The sequence below is a fragment of the Hydractinia symbiolongicarpus genome, chromosome 1 (genome assembly GCF_029227915.1).
Source record: "Hydractinia symbiolongicarpus strain clone_291-10 chromosome 1, HSymV2.1, whole genome shotgun sequence".
Classification (NCBI taxonomy): Eukaryota; Metazoa; Cnidaria; class Hydrozoa; order Anthoathecata; family Hydractiniidae; genus Hydractinia; species Hydractinia symbiolongicarpus.
In genome coordinates, this window is record NC_079875.1 from 19,945,853 (window position 1) to 19,963,201 (window position 17,349).

General features: G+C 35.5%; 1 protein-coding gene across 1 annotated transcript; it reads right to left on the minus strand.

Moving 5' to 3' along the window:
* Positions 1 to 3,152: 3,152 nt before the first annotated feature.
* LOC130645504 (Golgi pH regulator-like) lies at positions 3,153 to 5,829 on the minus strand. The gene is made up of 2 exons (XM_057451515.1): positions 4,791 to 5,829; positions 3,153 to 4,270 (listed from the first exon to the last, which is right to left on the minus strand). The coding sequence occupies exons 1-2, from the start codon at positions 5,464 to 5,466 to the stop codon at positions 3,579 to 3,581; spliced, it is 1,368 nt and encodes a 455-aa protein (XP_057307498.1). The 5' UTR covers positions 5,467 to 5,829; the 3' UTR covers positions 3,153 to 3,578.
* Positions 5,830 to 17,349: the final 11,520 nt, after the last annotated feature.

Genomic DNA, 17,349 nt, shown 5'->3' on the forward strand with positions numbered 1-17,349 from the left:
AAAAAACTTTCGCATGTCGTGACAAAAATTTGAGCTGTTGACTCTCTTGGGTTGGTCCGTTTACTTCAAAGTCATCAAAATTTCGCCGAACCACAACTCCTGCAGAGCGCCTGTGCATTATTCTACGTTATCTTGCTACTGGGGATTCTCAATTCACTATAGCATCAAGTTATCATGTTAGTCCAACAACAGTGTGAAGGATAATTCGAGAAACAACGTTATCTGGAATGTTCTGCGTGATAAAGGCTACATGAGTTCACCTAATGAATGGTTGCAAATTTCAAATAATGGAACTATGGAACTTTTCTCACTGCCTTGGAGCCATAAATGGCAAGCATGTGGTCATCCAAGTGCCAAGTGCAAGAGGATCCTTGTTTTTTAACTATAAAAAGTCGTTTAGTATTGTTTTACTTGCTGTGTGTAATGCCAAATATGAATTTATTCTTGTGGATATGGGAGAAGCTGGGCGCAAAAGTGACAGTGGCATATATAACAACAGTCCACTTGGGCAAGCAATAGATGAAAATCTTTTGGGATTTCCAGAGGAGGGTCTTATTCTTGGCTACAATAGTGACATCAAGTTTTCCTATATTTTTTTGCGGACGAAGAATTTGCAATTAAGGAAAACATGATGACACCTTATGCGAGGGGAAATATCTTCGATAAAAGTGAATTTGATTCAATTATCGACTGTCATGTGCAAGACGTGTCATTAAAAACAGTTTTGGCATTCTAGCAACAAGGTTTCGGATTTTTCGAAGAACCAATAATCACCCATGTGGAGACTGTTAAAAGTGTTACCAGAGCCTGTGTCGCATTACACAATTTTTTGATGAGAGAGGAGTTCACACAATACTTTCCATGTACCAGAGCTGAAATTTAAGAGAACACAAGTGGCATGGTGCCACTTTGCAAACAAGGATCAAATAACGGAACTAAAAATGCAATAAAAATTCGAAACAATTTTAAGGACTATGTCAACTCACAGGAAGGTGCTGTACCATGGCAAGATGAAATATTGAAGCCATAATGCAAAAAATTAAACTGTTTTGTATATATCTATATATGTTACCTAATTTACACTAAAAACAACAAAACTTAACTAATAAAAACACTATGATTATAAACAGTCCTACTAATAGTTTCCATGCTTGAAATTGTACAAGACCTTTTGAATTTCCATCGTTGCGCGCAAGTTCTCCTCAGCAGTTAACGAGTTCATGATAGGGATCAAACTACGCAAAAACAATTCGATTTGTCCTTCCTCCTTTGGTTTTGAGTTTGAAACTTCGTTAATCTTTTCATCACAAGCTCTTAGTGAGGCAAGCAACTCTCTATCAACCTCATCCATTTCTCGATTTTTTCGTTTGCGACTGCTAAAGGACTCCTACGTATGTCGGTGTAACTTGAGTAATGTATGTCGGTGTAACTTGAGTAAACTCATTTGAGCTAGTTTCACCATTTTGCTTATATGACGGGGTTTGAAACACAATGTTTGATATTGAGGTTGAACTGGAATCGGAATCATCAGATAGAAATTCCAGCTGGTTATAAAAATTACAGTAAGGTAGCCGAGTTGCTTTCGAGCCTAATTTTATCACTTTTTCTCGTTTAGCCTTGCAACGCATATAACCATCTCTAATATTCTTCCAAGTATTCCTTATCTCTTCAACTATAAAAAATAAAATTGTTCTAACAAAAAGCAAGGTTGCGACTTTTAGGGCTAATAAAAATATCAACTTAACATCTACTTAGACTTACCGGTAAAGATTTCTCCATAGCTCATGTATATATTTTGCCACGCCAATTTCTTCGCATTATTGTCTTTATACTTTTTATCTTTCATACACCAAATCATTGGATACTTTCTAACTTCATTTATCAACATTTTTTATCCAAACTGATGTTTGCATTTTGTTTTTGCGACAGTTGTTCTTGTTGTGACGACAATTGGTTATCAACATAGTTCTCCACATGTTCTTTAGAGCTCTCAACTGCATTGAAAACGATTTCTCTCCTCCATTTGTTTTTTAAATCTCTCAACTACAACCAAGCTTGCCATGTTGTTTTGAGAAATGTGTCTTCATAATAATTCTTCCTTTTAATCGTAAATTAAAGATTGTTCACGCAAAAATTAAAGAAAGGCACTCTCGTGAAGATTTCCACCTCTAAGTAGAATAACTAAACTGAAGAACGGTCGCCATAAGACACTCTATGAGCGATTATTTTAGTTTTAAAAGCGTTGTAGTTTTTGTGGACATTTATTTACCAAAATAATATTATCCGACACCAGGTTTAATTTCTAACTACAATGCTTACTTAAAGGGAACAGAATTTTTGCAGGAGGTAATTTTTGCGGGAAATTATTGCGCCAACTATTTCAGCCCCTACGCGCAAAATTAAATTGCACAACTTCACCTACAGTAGCAAAAAAAAAACTCCCGCAAAATTATTTCCTCTTGGTAGTACTATCTGTTTTCTTGCAAAACATCAAGGTACTCTTCTCTCATAAGGCGTTTCAATCGCAAAAATAAATTTTGCATGTTGCAAAAAAATTTTTTTGAATGTTTTATTTTAGGCCTCTCAATCGTAAAAATAAGTCCTGTTAAAATTTCTTTCCTTAAGTGGGTTAAGCAATTTTCGCGTAATTTTAAGCAGGGTGAAATATTTACGCTAGAACTTTTGATCTGATTACAAAAACATTACATAACCAAACTGACTTATAACAAACGCTTGGCAGTAAAATTAGAAAGTTCCTTAACTTAATTCTTCATTTGCGCGGGTATTTGAACTGGGAAAAAAAATTGTAAATCAGCCTGAATTGCGACATTATATCTTTGAATCTTTAGTCGTAGTTGAAAGGATTCAAGACAAATTTATTGAATCTTTAGTCGTAGTTGAAAGGATTCAAGACAAATTTATTTAATCTTTTTAGAATACATTTTTAAAGATGTGAACAAGTCACATTTATTCATGATGTAAACTTTTATTTGTTGTCATAGTCTAAATAAAGGCTTTTATAACCAAACCAAAACCAACCAACCAACCAAAAGTACTTTCTTTTCAGTAAAATGAATTTGTTAATCCACGCCATGTTGTTTTGCCTTAGATTTAAATTTCCCGCGCTATTTTATAAAAATCAACAACCGGAATTATTCTGTGCCATTTTTAAGCGTAAATATTCAGCACGCTTTAAAGTTACGCCGTCTGAAATAATTTACACCAGAAAACATTGCAACATGTTTTATTCTACCAACTAAAAAAATATTTCACTGTCTCAAAAACCACTTTATAAAAATTTAATTAAATATTTCTTCAAGCTAAATATATCAATACTTTAATGTCAGAAATTTTTACGGAGAAAAAAATGGTGTGATTAGGAATTTGCCGTAAAATAGGCGAAATAAAATTTATTAAAAATTTAAATTCTTGAATTTCATTTGCTAAAATAAAGTTATACTTTATTTAATATAGTTATATTATATTCCTGGCTAACTATTGACGCAATCAATTGTAGTATCAATATTTCTTTATGTTTATTTGTTGCCACCACAACTGTCAATACTCCCGTACTCCTGTCACGAATTATAGTTATGTATTTGCTTCTCTGGCGCTTGTTTATGTGCAACGTAAAGAAAAGCGATACTGGCTAATGCACTCAACAAAAAAATAACGTCAAACCAGCGATGGTAGAAATGAAACTGAAGATCGCCGAGCACAATGGAAATAATTTCTCGATATTGTGCCGGCATGTTCATACGCATTAAGAGAACTGAAGACACAAAGTACATCCCCATTATTTCAGCCAATATAAGCACGATAATATTAGACGATTTGTTGCTGGAAAGCGCGTAAAAAAATTTTGTCAGTGTTATCAGCAAACCTCGTATAGATGTTACGATTAATATGCCGACCAAGAAAAAGGACACTTGTTGAGACCAGAATTGCACATCGAATTGAATGCCCAACCAATGCACACAAATTTCGATGCCACGTGTGACGGGGTCCTTCTTACCCACGCGGTCAAATATTATATTCACGGAGGAGATGAAAATTTTCCATAGACAGTACAAGGAGAAAATGTGTCCGACGAAATTAAAATATCGACCTTGCAGAGTCTTTGAGAAAACCATGCGCTGTTTTGTGTTGTGTAAATCCACTACTTCGATGTATAAATGTCGACTAAGCTCTTCCAAGCTGCATACTTCGTTCTGCAAAATACTCGTGTTTTCGTAGTCGGAGTTAGCGCCACTGAACACATTCCACAAGCCTGTAAGAAGAAACACTCTAATATTATTAAGCGCACCAATTTTAATTAATTTTTATTAAGTCTCCTTAACAAAAAGAGGGTTTTAACAATAGGGGAAAGCATCTAGGCTTCGGAATTTTATTTTAGACAGGTTGGGTGTTTAAACCAACTGTTTCTTGACATTTTTGAAAAAAAATTTAGCAAATGAAAAAACTCTTTGCAAAAAGGTTTTAAAAAATCAAAATGAAAAGGCGTTCATTTTTTTAAGCGAATGCACACATAATTTTAAAAACACATATTTGACACTGTTTTATGATCAGCAAGAAACTTTTTCTCTTTCGTTCTTCATCCTTGTTTCATTCAATATACTATAGACATGCGCAGACGCGACAACATCAATTTATTGTCATAAATAGAAAACAACCTTAAGTGACATTCCAAAACCTATTTATTATTGTTGTCATTTTTATTTTTGTTGTTGTGTGCCTCGCTAATTAATACTGGTAAAAACTCTTACAAGAAAAGTGTATAAGGTACTTACTCCTCGCCAGATTTTTTTGCTGGCTTTCGATATTTCTTCGCCTCGACAAGGCAATTCTTTTCTTCTTGGCTATGATTAATTCCATTGTCTGCATCAGTCGTCGTTCAACAGTCGCAATGTCGGCGTCAGTTACGTGTCTCATGAAGTATGACATATAGGTGTACGGACAGTTGACAGCACCAAAACCAGAGAGAATTGCCATCAGGGTGACACCAATCACCCCTACCCTACTGATACCTTGTTCGATGGAAAATATACCGTGCTTAGCACTTAAAATTGGAAACGGATTCCGTAATTTCCAAAACACATAAAAAAACCCAAACCAGTACACAAATGCAAAGATGCGCTGAAACACCTTGGGAATCCAGTGTAAATTCATGACCAGAAAGTAGCCAATGTAAAAGGGAATGAGGAAAACCAGAACTAGCAACATACAGTAAATAAGCAACTTCCAATGGAACAAACGCGAGCTTGGCTGCAGATAACCCAAAATTTCAAAGATTACCAGTTCGAACATCATGCAGGATAGCGAAAAAGTGACGGCAAAAACGAGCTGTACGACCATGTGACGTACTTCATAGTTCTTGAATAATTTGCGCATGAAAAATACCCATCCAAAGCAGAAGAAGAGGAGCTCTGAGCCAAATATCACTATTGAGTCGTATAAAAATGACATTTCTGTTTTTATGTGAACATCTAAAAGAATTTTTATAAAAAAAAAACATAACAAGGTCAAGGATAAGTAAAAGCGTACACACAATACATACGCATTCCGAACTGCTTCTCAACTTGGCTATATATTTGTGGCATTACGAAGTGGGGGGTTGGTCTTTATCCTGCAAAAAGGTCAACCCCCCCTGCGTCAGTTTACCTCTATTAAAGTAAAAAAAATTATCAACCTTCCCCTCCCCCTAACATCCTAACTACTCTAGGTTTGGGAAATAACAACCTATGATTTGATAAAAAGAACAACTAAATGTTTCAGACACCGTAAATGCTAGCTAGTTAGTTTTTCTCTGAAAACTTTGTTTAATATTTCTTATTTTTTATACATCACAGAAATCATCGAAAACCAAGGTTCTTTAAATGAAAGACAACTTTTTATAATTTTGTAAGAAAAAAAGGGGGAGGCAGGGGTTAAACCAGGAAATTACTTTGGGCGTCGGTAATCTCCTAAACTGTCTTTCAACCTTTCCAGAAAACGAGAAACTCAATTTGTTTGTATCAAATAGTTAATATTTTAAAGAGAACCTACAAGGTCTAGAACCGTTACCACCACATTTTTTTCCTATCCATCATTAGAAAAAGTAAGGCAGTTTTCATCTCCCTATTTTGCGCGCTCAAATTTGATGTCCCCCAAATTGGTATAACGATGTTTAAATTGACCTGTATTAGCTCCTGGAGGAGTTAAAATTTACGAGTAAAAAGAGTGGGGTTGTTGTAAAACGGGTGGTTGAGTGGGGTTGCTTATAATGCACCTGGATTACGTGCATTTAAACTGACTTTTGTTAAGAAAATGTTTTTCTCTTACTAAAACTGCTTGCTCTGATTTGTTTATTCATATATCTAAATTCATGTTTCTGCCTGTTAAAAAAGAAAACATAGAAAAAATATTTGAAGTTGACAATTGTGAAAAGAATCAGTAATCTCAGTAAACCAAGGTTGTGATTGTGGATTTAATAAGGTTGCCAATTTGCAAAATTGGCAACTTTATTAAATTAGAGAGACTCATACTATGCATTGGAGATCTTTCTGGAAGTTCTAAAAATACCAGTTATTTTTAGTCATATTCAGTCACATCCATTACAGGGTAGAGTAGCTTTAGCTCGAAATAATAGGGTAATTAAGCCTTATCTTGTTTTTATTTATAATTTATGAAACTTCGTTAATAACTTCTATAAAATTTTAATAGCAAAACGGTTGGAAAATTATATAAATAATAATTGTATCCTTAAAGTAACTATAACCAAGTCCAACACGTAAATCTTAGCCTTAAAGTAAATCCAGTCACATCTTAATTATTTCACACAATGTGTCATACAATGTGTCATCATAAAGATAATTTCTTTTGAATGTCTATTCGTCAAAAGTGCATGGTCCTTTACATTTAGTCAATCAGCGTTTCAAGCACTACAAAATAAAGGCAACATGTAAACAAATTACCAAATAAAAAATTTGTGTATTGAGGAGTCCTTACTGACGTCAGCTAAATTTTTAAACGTATATATCTCCGTAACTTTTTCTTAAATGCACATGTTCATATATATTATTTTGATCAGAGTTTTAAGCTTTTCACAATAGATGCAACGCGGGTCAACAAAGTTCTAAAAAATTTTTTTATATAATGAAATTGACAGTGCTGCACCATCCAAATTTGGCAGCTCTTTGTCATTTTTTCTCTGCTTAAGTGAATGTTTCCCAGGGCTTTATCGACTAGTATTTGATATAAATTGGTTACCAATTTGAACGTGAATTAAAATTTCATTCTTTTAAAGATGGCACATAAAGCTATTCACAAAAATTTTTGTAAGATGAAAAATAAAGATCAAATACGTAATTTGCGTTCTAACGAAGACACTTTTATTCTACTATACTACGATAACTTCTCATTTAAAGAAAGAGCAAGTGAAAGTTTTTAATGTATTTGTAAATAAATTGAACATATATTTACTAAACGTTTCTTTAGCTGCTTTAGTGAGCATTGATTACTTTGCAGTACTTTTCCTTTTTCCCACTATGTTAATATTTAATTAAGACTTTTACCCTTTCATGTGTTTCTCATCAAAGTACAAAGCTTGATGTTTAAACACTTGTGCCACTAGGAAAGGCATGTATGCGCCAAACAATTCTTGTTGATAGCAAAAGCAATATTGACTGTGTTTTTCAGACTTAGTAAATTCGCCTCCAGTTGTAAGATTTTAGGTTAGGCATGCACACAGGATCGCACGCCTCTTACAAAATGGTCTAATTTTTGTTTAATTTTTACATTAGATGCAAGCTATGTGGCGCCGTAGATTAGAGGTTATAGCTCTCGAACTCTGTGCAGGAGACCAGGGTTCGTTTCCTCTTGACAGCGGTTTAACATGGGCAAGTAAATGTTACTATAGCCCCGGGTTAACCCAAGCCAAGAGAAATTGGGGAGATGGCACACTGTGTGGGCCGTTGGATGTTGCCGGGAGTTGTCTAGTAGAGCGCTGGCCCTAATTGGGTGCGTAGCTCAAAAATGAGCATTAAATACTCTAGGACTCTCTATCTAGGCCATGGTCCCTCCTGGAAATAATAGACAGGGATATCCCTAGATATTTGTGAGGCTAGCCATGTAAAATATGCACATCTATCTATCTTCCTAAGCTTTTCAGGTAAAATTTTAGTTTTTTCAATACATACTTTTTTTTCTATAAGAACCACTAGAATCTGACCTAAAGCTGGTTGTTTCTCAAGCCCTTTTAGCCTGATTTGTTCTTATTTTGTTCTAAATAGTAGAAACACTACTTTGGAATTCAGCCTTATTTGGTTTTTACATATGGAATTTTTTTTAATTAATTCCTTAAAATCTGTTTATATATAGATGATGTTATTGGTTACAAGAAATCATAGCTTAGTCGGTGGAGCATCCTATACTCGAGGTTGTGAGTTCGATATCACCCCATAAGCCTGTTGTATAGCTGGGTGGAAATTCCAAAAATATTTCTGCAGCAATGGAACTTTCAACACTAAAAACAATCTTTGTGGTGCCTCCAGAAAATAATTGACAGGGTATATAAATGAATATATATAAATCACCATTGGTTCAAGGCAGAATTGGCAGAGAATTTACATACTGGATGGTTTATTCTTCTACAGAAATTATTTTGCGGGAACTAATGATCAGAGGCGTTTTGCTGACTTCAGCAGTGCATATATTATACAAAAAAAATTGGCAAAATGTCCTTTTGTCTGTTGCCTGTAATGTGTAGAGATTGAAACGCTGATTAAAATAATGTATATATAGGATCATATGTTTTTGACAAACGCAAACACTGACGTCAGCAAAGCCCCCTTTATACTACAAAAAATATATATAGATCTTAAAACACTGATCAAGAAAATGTAAAGGATCATGTACTTTTGACAAATGGTTTCAGAGATATTATTGGGGTTTACAGGTTTTTGATGATGTCATCAACACGTTCATTCCAAAGCGGATTCAGGGACCCAGGTTTTTAATTTTCAAGTTATTTGGCCTCAAAGTTTTAGGTGCACTATAATGGCTTCATTAATTTAATATATACTTTCCTTTGACGTTAATATTATTTTAACGTTAAAAGTTTGGTAAATTACAGAACAATTTTATGGGTGATGTTTAACAGCCTTTATCAAAGAAAATGGTGAAGAATATATATAATCCACTTTGCAAAAGTCACAGACAGACAGAACTGACAAATTATTATATAATATTATATATATTGACGTTAAAGTAGTGTTATTGATGTTGCGCTGTAACTTAAAAAAAATTAACATTAGCAGCTGAATATCCACGTTCTCTTTCCCCCTAAAATCGTTGCAAGAAAATTTTGTGCAGCTAATCTTTCACAAATTCAGTTAAAATTGATTAAGTTCTTACCATAAACGTTTCTCCGCTTATAGTTTAGTGAAACTGACTGGGAGCCAGTGTGTAGCTACAAATATTTTTAGTTGGATTTCTCCTCAGTTAGCTAAGCTAGCTAGCTAGACGTTGTTAAACGGGTGAACATATTTCTTTATGAAAAGACGAAAGGCTTCATCCAAAACCAGTTTTTCCTTGCTGTTACATAAACACAGCACAGGACACAGACATGGGGTACAAGTAAAAAAAGTAGGTATATACTAAAATAAAGAAAAATATGATCAGCATCAAATCTGCCATTAATGTTAATCCTTTACACGGCGAACGATACTGTTCTGCCCAGATTGTGAACATGGCTTGTTGATTTCCGCCGGCGAAGGCGGAATTTTTAAAATCGCCTTGGGGGGGAGATAGAAAGATAATAGAGAGATAGATTAGAGACAGCCCAGAGCCTGGACGCCTAAAACGTTACCAGGCTAAGAATAGGAATTCACTCAATTTATGCATAGATAGCAAGCTATTTTTAATTGAAATTTCTATTTTGAAAATGAAAATACAAAACTACCGTACAGTTTGTCCGTAAAAAAGCGGAATGTTTTGAGTTGATCGAAAACATCGCCTTAATCTATACATCTTTATTTTCTTTTATGAAAGAATTTGCAATTCAATTTGACATTAAAAAGTGATTAAATTAACAATTGCACGTCTTTGAGTATCAAACTTTGTGACCAGACAAGTTTTTTTAATTTTGATGAACTGTGGCATATGTTAACACTTTTGGGTAACTCATATCGTTCCGCTTTTTTACGGACACCCTATATATAAACTAAAAACTAAAATAATTGCTAAAAAGATACCTGTGTTCTTTTTGTTTTAACAAGAACGTTTGCTTTTCTTTTGTCAGTTTCTTGAAATCTACCGAAAATTGAAAGACGGTGCTCGGTTCCACTCACAAAAATATTAGCAACATCAATGAGATCCAACGCATCAGTTCGATCTTTATGTACGTGTAACATCATGATATGATTCAGACGTTTGTAGGTCATTGTACTTTGCAGGTACATTTTGGCACGGCGCAGTGCACTAAACGACCGTTCAGTTGTGGCATTTGTCGCTGGGGAAACCAAAATTAATTTTGCGAGACGAAATACTTCATAGAAAAGTGTTTTTTTTTTTTTTGCCAACATGAAGACTTTTCAAATACTTCACCACATCAGTAAAATTTACATCTGAAGTAATTTTGGGAAAGTCTTCCTCGAACATTGTTAACTGTGACTTCAAAAGAGATCCATCGAAATCGCTGTTGTAAAACTGTAGTACATCCTCCAACTCGGTAGAGAACGGCTGTTTTCTGGCAGCTTTGAGAATAAGCTCTTGCAACGCAGCATATTTTCGATAATCTTCTTGGTTAAATCTTTCTTTGATGCAATTCTCAACATGATCCAGGGCTTCGTAATAATGCTTGCGGTAGAGATCTTTTGGTTTATCAAGTTGAGTTGGCTTGGCAGGTCCATAACCATGGAAATCTTCTAACCTCTTCGGAGCACCGCGTTTTCTTGGAAGTTTCGGTTCATCCACGTCAAATAATTTGGCTTTTGAGCTGACATTCTCCCAGAAAAGATCGAAATTTTTCTCGCTTTTCAATTTTTCCAATACTGTGATAGTCAAATTGGCACAATCTTGACCCTGTACAGCTGATAGAGTAGAACTTTGAAGCGTTTTCCTTAAATTATCACTATGAGACAAGATAAGTTCTCCCAATTAAGCACCAAAAACATAGTCGAATGTTCTCATATAAGTATCAGCACCCCGGATGCGAGCTTTTATTTCGGTATCTGAACAATTATTAACAGCCCCCTCTCAAAGTTCCTTTAGATATGTGTAATTGCTCAATATGCTTCCTAAGGATTTGGCACGAACTGTCCAGCGAGTTGGACATAACAACGTTATAGTTTCAATTCGATTCTCGTCGGAGTTGATGGCTACAGCTTCCTTCTTGATGGCATCAAGTTTGGCGTCTCTCTTTGGTGAATTTTTAATCAGCTCTGTAATTTCAAATGTCGTTTCGAGAGCATCCTTCATCACTTTACTGTTCATTATTGCGTCACCTACTGCCAAGTTGAGTGAGTGTGTGTAGCAACGAGTAAATAAAGCTTTCTCCTCGATGTCTTTGTTCTGCTTTGCGACTCCAGATTTCTGTCCCTTCATTGTCGAACATCCATCATAACATTGGCTACGGCATTTGTTCAAAGAAATGTTCATACGCAGCAATATATCTTTAATCACGGCAACGATAGTATCAGCATTGGTGACCTCTAATGAATGCAGCCCAATGAATTTTTCATGGGCATTCAAATTGTCATCTACCAACCTATGCATAAAACAAGTTGTTCAGTATTCGATACATCCGCTGTTTCATCGACCATAACTGCAAAAAACTCTACGTTGTTGATCTCACTTGCAATATCCCGTAAGATCTTTAGTGCCATAACCTTTACGTCTCTTCCTGCATACTGTGACTTGTATAGTTACTCCCTTTACGTTTAACCCAATCCAACAAGGAATGTTCGTCTTCTCCGCGTAGCCGATAAAGTTGATTCGCGTTGGAATAGAGATAGGGAAATGCCGATGTTAGGACAAAAGTGTGACGATCATCTTTCCAGCTCAAAATTGCATTATCCCCGCTGAATTTAACGGGTCATCTCAAAAACTTTCGATGTTAGGACAATTACGTCAAAATCATCGAGCACGTCCGTTAAATTAACGATATTTCGCTAAATCGCTAAATCGCTAAATAGCAAAAAAATCCTCGCCAAATCCCACCGTGTTGTCCTATATCCCCCCAGCGTTCCCCTATATCCCCCGAGCCCTGTGTCCCTCCATACCATGCTATACTATTCCTCTATGTGTCTATAATGGCCCCTAGCGTCCGTGGTAATACCATATTCTACAATTATGCGCTTATCATCATCTGCATTGAGTGCGAGTTTATTTGTTTTTATGGTGTGAATATCATGCCTCATACTGTCAGGGTAACACAAAATCCATTCCCACCTCAGGAATGGATAATTGTCAAATAGCTATCGAAACGCATACCATATGCTAAAGGCCATTGTCATAGCCATCACAAGAGCGATCTTCTCATCCTCATGCGCGGTAGTATCTTTGTGGTAAGACTCAGGAATATGCTTATCGGTAATATGTTTATCAGGAATATGCTTATCAGGAATCTTTTTATCAGGAATCTTTTTATGTGATTCAGCTGTTTTTTCGGTCCCATTGACTTTTCGATTAATCCCAATCGTCAGATCTTCACCCGATATTAAAATCTTGTTGTTGTAACCTACCACCCCTGTTTTAATTTTGAGATTCAAGTCACTAGGTAACATATAAATACCCTGTCCAACCGAATAACGATAACGTTTAATGTCATCTTGAATATCAACTCTACGGTTAACAATGTCTTCAAAGTTGTTCATAAAAACTCTTTGAGCTGTCAAAGCGCTTGAATTATTACCTAAGATAGAAGAACGGGCTGAGGCCTGCGAACTAAGAACAAGATAAGCATATGCTCTGACACTGTCTGACATTTTTACAAGACCTATTTTTGTAAAGCCATTAGATTTTTTAATGATCCATCGTGTCATGGAGTCGTCTGTGAAATAACTTAGACCTGGTGTTGGATAGTTTTTACGTCTTTTTTGATACGAGCTGAAAAAATATTGACCCCTGTATTTCATAGGATTAGAATCGACGCCATATTCACTACAGATTTTTAGAAATTCTTCGTTTGAATAAGGATTGTCATATTGATTAAAACTATCTTCAAAAGGTAAAGGTGTCTGCAAGCGCTTAATGATTCGTCTAATGTGATAATAGACATGAAAACGATATACTGATCTAATCATAGGGCGACCTTCTTTCAGGTGTTCAGAACTGACTCCACAGGCACTTGAAGCACACCAGGTGACAAAATTGAGTTGGATTTGCCATAATTTAAATGGTTGTTTTTGCCAAATTTTCATACGTTGTTCGTTTTGAACCATTACGTAATTAGTAAAAATATTGGGAAGGCTTGCGGGAGAGGAACCATCCCCAGAGACAATGACCGTTTGTTTGTATAAATCTTTCCCATTTAATATCTGAAGGTCTTGTCCTCCATTTGGCTTATAAGTCGCATTGGGGTTATATTTAAAAATGTTCTCCATTCTTTTTACCTTAAATAATGCTACTCTCTAATATAAGAATGTATATCACAATAAATGACGTAAATAGTGAAAGGACAATCTATTTGTCTTACCCCATCCAAAACTTGGATGGCTCAAAAGAAATTGCATTGCTTGAGATGTTTGCAGACAATGTTATCTATCAAATCACAGCCCCCCTAAAGTGACTATGTCTGCCGGAGATGGAAAAGCTGAAAAGTTGCTACCGCAAAGAAAATACACCAGCAGAGAATTGAAGGCATTTTTAGCAGGCAATGTAGAACTTACCTTATTAGACAAAGACCCTCGAATAATCAAGACCAATACATTAGCTGAAATAACCAAAATTAATTTGCATCTCTCTGAACTCGACAACACTCAAAATCTTGAGAATGAAAAGCTAAGTGATATTTTACTAACCTTTCCCATCGCTAAGTATTATGAAGACGTCACACATGTTGAGCCTAAAAATCCTTACTACAAAAAACTTAAAAAGGGTGTATTTACCTCTCTCATGTTGAAAATCACAGATCAGCATGGTAATATGATAAAAAATGCTAAAGACGAAGCAATAAGTATTGTCTTTCACATACGCTAACTGAGATAAAAGTAAAATAAAATAAAAGTAATAACAAACATGGAATACGGAAAAAGGTTAAATCCTGAACGTTAACTTAGAACTGCTCGTGGTGTAAAAGGCTCACGTCAAAAAGTAATTGTAACACACAATCCAGTTATTGTTGGTTAGGTTTCCTAATTTGGGTAGTGATGACGTTATTATCCCTGGAACTTCGAAAGTAAGTTTTGACATTGAACTCGAGTCAAAAGCCGACACAAAAAGAACATTGGTCAGTAATATTGGAAGAGCGATTGTTAAAAAGTTGACTGTCAAGTTTGAGGGTAGCGAGATTTTGAGCATTGATGACTTTGACCTTTTTGGGTGCTACAGAGATTTATGGCTAACCAAGTCTGAAAAAAGAAATGCAATAAGACAAGGTATCATCTTCGATGAGGGGTGTACAGAAAACTGTATGAAATTGAGGATCAGCGCTTCAGATAAAGACACCTCTGATGTCTCAGACAAAGCCATTGCTGATGCATACAAAAACAAGTTTATCATTCCTCTCGATTTTGAAATGTTAGATAGCACGATCCCATATTATCAAGCCGGATTAGGGAATAGGTTATGTTATGAGATCACATTTAACGACTATAACCGAGTTATTTATTCTAACCCTCCAACATCTGCCGCAGGCCAAAAAGTAACCCCAGACGCTAAATATAAAATCTCCAACATCTCTCTCGAATATGAGATTGTGACACAACCTACCTTGGCCAGATTCATTTCATATGAATACCAAAACATGGCTTTACTCTACGATAGGTTTTTGAGACACAGACAAATTAGGGTAAACAAGTCGGACACTACTTGGAATTGGTCCTTCAATACCCCTTGTAAATCTTTGAAGTGTATATTGGTTTTGTTTGAAGACGAACAAGCCTACAAACGAGATACCGGTAAATTCTACAATCCGAAAATTAAAAAGGTATCTGTCATTGTTGAAGGTAAGCCTAACCAACTTTTTGCTCAAGGGATGCAGCCGTTTGAACATTACAATGAAATTTGCAAGTATTTTGCTGAAGGAAAACTAAAAGATGACAATGCCAACGAAATCCAAAAACATTTACAATTACACGATATAAAAGTCTCTGATTACTTGACAGACAAATATGCTCTATGGTTAGATTTCAGAACCATAGATGAAAATGCTTTGCATGGGACCGGTCGACGTATTGAAAATGCAAGCGAAGGAATCACTTTACAAATTGAAAAGACCGCTGAAACTGCAAGAAACTTAAACGCTTATATATATCTAATCATGGACGCCCAGTTAAACATTCAAAACGGTGAATTTATGTCTGTTTTGTATTAGTAAAATGGCGAAACAAAGTAAAACACTTTACATGAAAGAGCCTCACCCAGCATTATTCATTGGTTCTACAGGCTGTGGAAAATCTAAACGTGTTGTAAAATTATTAGAAAATGAATACTTTGATCACTTTGATTTCATCGTGATTATATGTCCAACATTAAGATGGAATAAAACATACAGAGAACAAAAATGGTTTTGGACTGACAGCTATGTGATTTTAATTGAGCCGGAAGGATCTTTGTATGAATGGATTAATAAAATGGACTTTTTCTGTGCCGGATATAAAACTTTGTTTTTGATTGACGATATCATCGCCGATGAAAAATTGGACAAAAAGAGACAGCCTTTGCTCGAGTTGGCAATTAGCGGTAGGCATCGAAATCATTCGGTATGGTTACTTACACAGTCATACACAGCTATACCTAAAAATTTACGACGGCAAGCTAAAATGTTATATGTGTGGTATCCCAAAAGACAGACAAGATCTCGCAACTATTCATGAGGAGAATGATGTCATTGAATCACGACCAGAGATCCAGACAGTTAAGGAAAGGCTAAAAGATGGTAAACACACACATTTAGTCATGAGAATGGAACACCCAAGAACGTATGTGATTTGCTGAGCAGGTTGACGTTTTTTGTTACCAGACTCTTGTAACAAAACTATAAGAGTACTATAGGCTCTTGCAAGACTGCTATAAGACTGCTATACAGCAAATTTTAACAAGTTCATAAGAAGATAGCAAACTCTTATATAGCAAATTTTAACAAGTTCATAAGAAGATAGCAAGCTCCTGTACAGCAAATCTCAACAAAACTATAAGAAGATAGCAAGCTCCTGTACAGCAAATCTCAACAAAACTATAAGAAGATAGCAAGCTCCTGTACAGCAAATCTCAACAAAACTATAAGAAGATAGCAAGCTCCTGCACAGCAAATGTCAACAAAATTTCAACAAGTCTACAAGAAGATAGCAAACTCTTGTGCAGCAAATTACAGCACAGATACAAGAAGATATAAGAAAATCACAACAGATATAACAAAATGATAGAATATGTCAACTTCATGCTATTAAGCATTCTACTGAGCTTTTGCTATTTTTGTATTAAAAAATACCTCTCCATAATAAAAATGACGGAAACAGCAATCGATAATTTAATTGGACATGATATTCCAGGTGAATTTCCACCACCACCCGAGGATGATAAAAAGCAAAAATTGCTTGAGTGTGTGTTAACTGGAAATAGCAAGCTATACTTAGGGAAAATGTATACGGAAGAGCAAATTCAAAAGCTCAAAGATGAAGAGGTAAAAAAACTTTTTAGTATCTATGAAGCTAAACTATCAGGTCAAATGGTAAAATCCTTAGGGCAATCAATCATTCACATGTATTCTATGGGGGGCTGTACAGTCTTGGGAATAAACAATCAAGATGCATTGAGCAATGACCTGGAAAATGACCCCTTCCTAAACTCTGCCCTTCAAAGATTCACATGCGATTTGTATTATAAATTCGGCTCATTGTTAGCACCGCTCAGTGTTGGTCTTATTACCGGGAGGCATTATATCAATGGAAGAAATTTAAACACAAATAATATAAATATAGCAGATAATAAAAATGTCAGAAGAACAGACCCCCATTCAGGTGACAATGAAGAACCCTAAAAAGGTTGAAGCAGGTAAGAGGTTGGCGGAATACAACCGTAAAAAGCGAGAAGAATTGAAACAGGTGTCCATAACACATGCACAGACACAGTCATCTCAAAAAGAAAGTGGAGAGGCAGATTCTACCATCAAATCAAATGAAAAGCCTATGAACTGCGCTATAGGAGGAA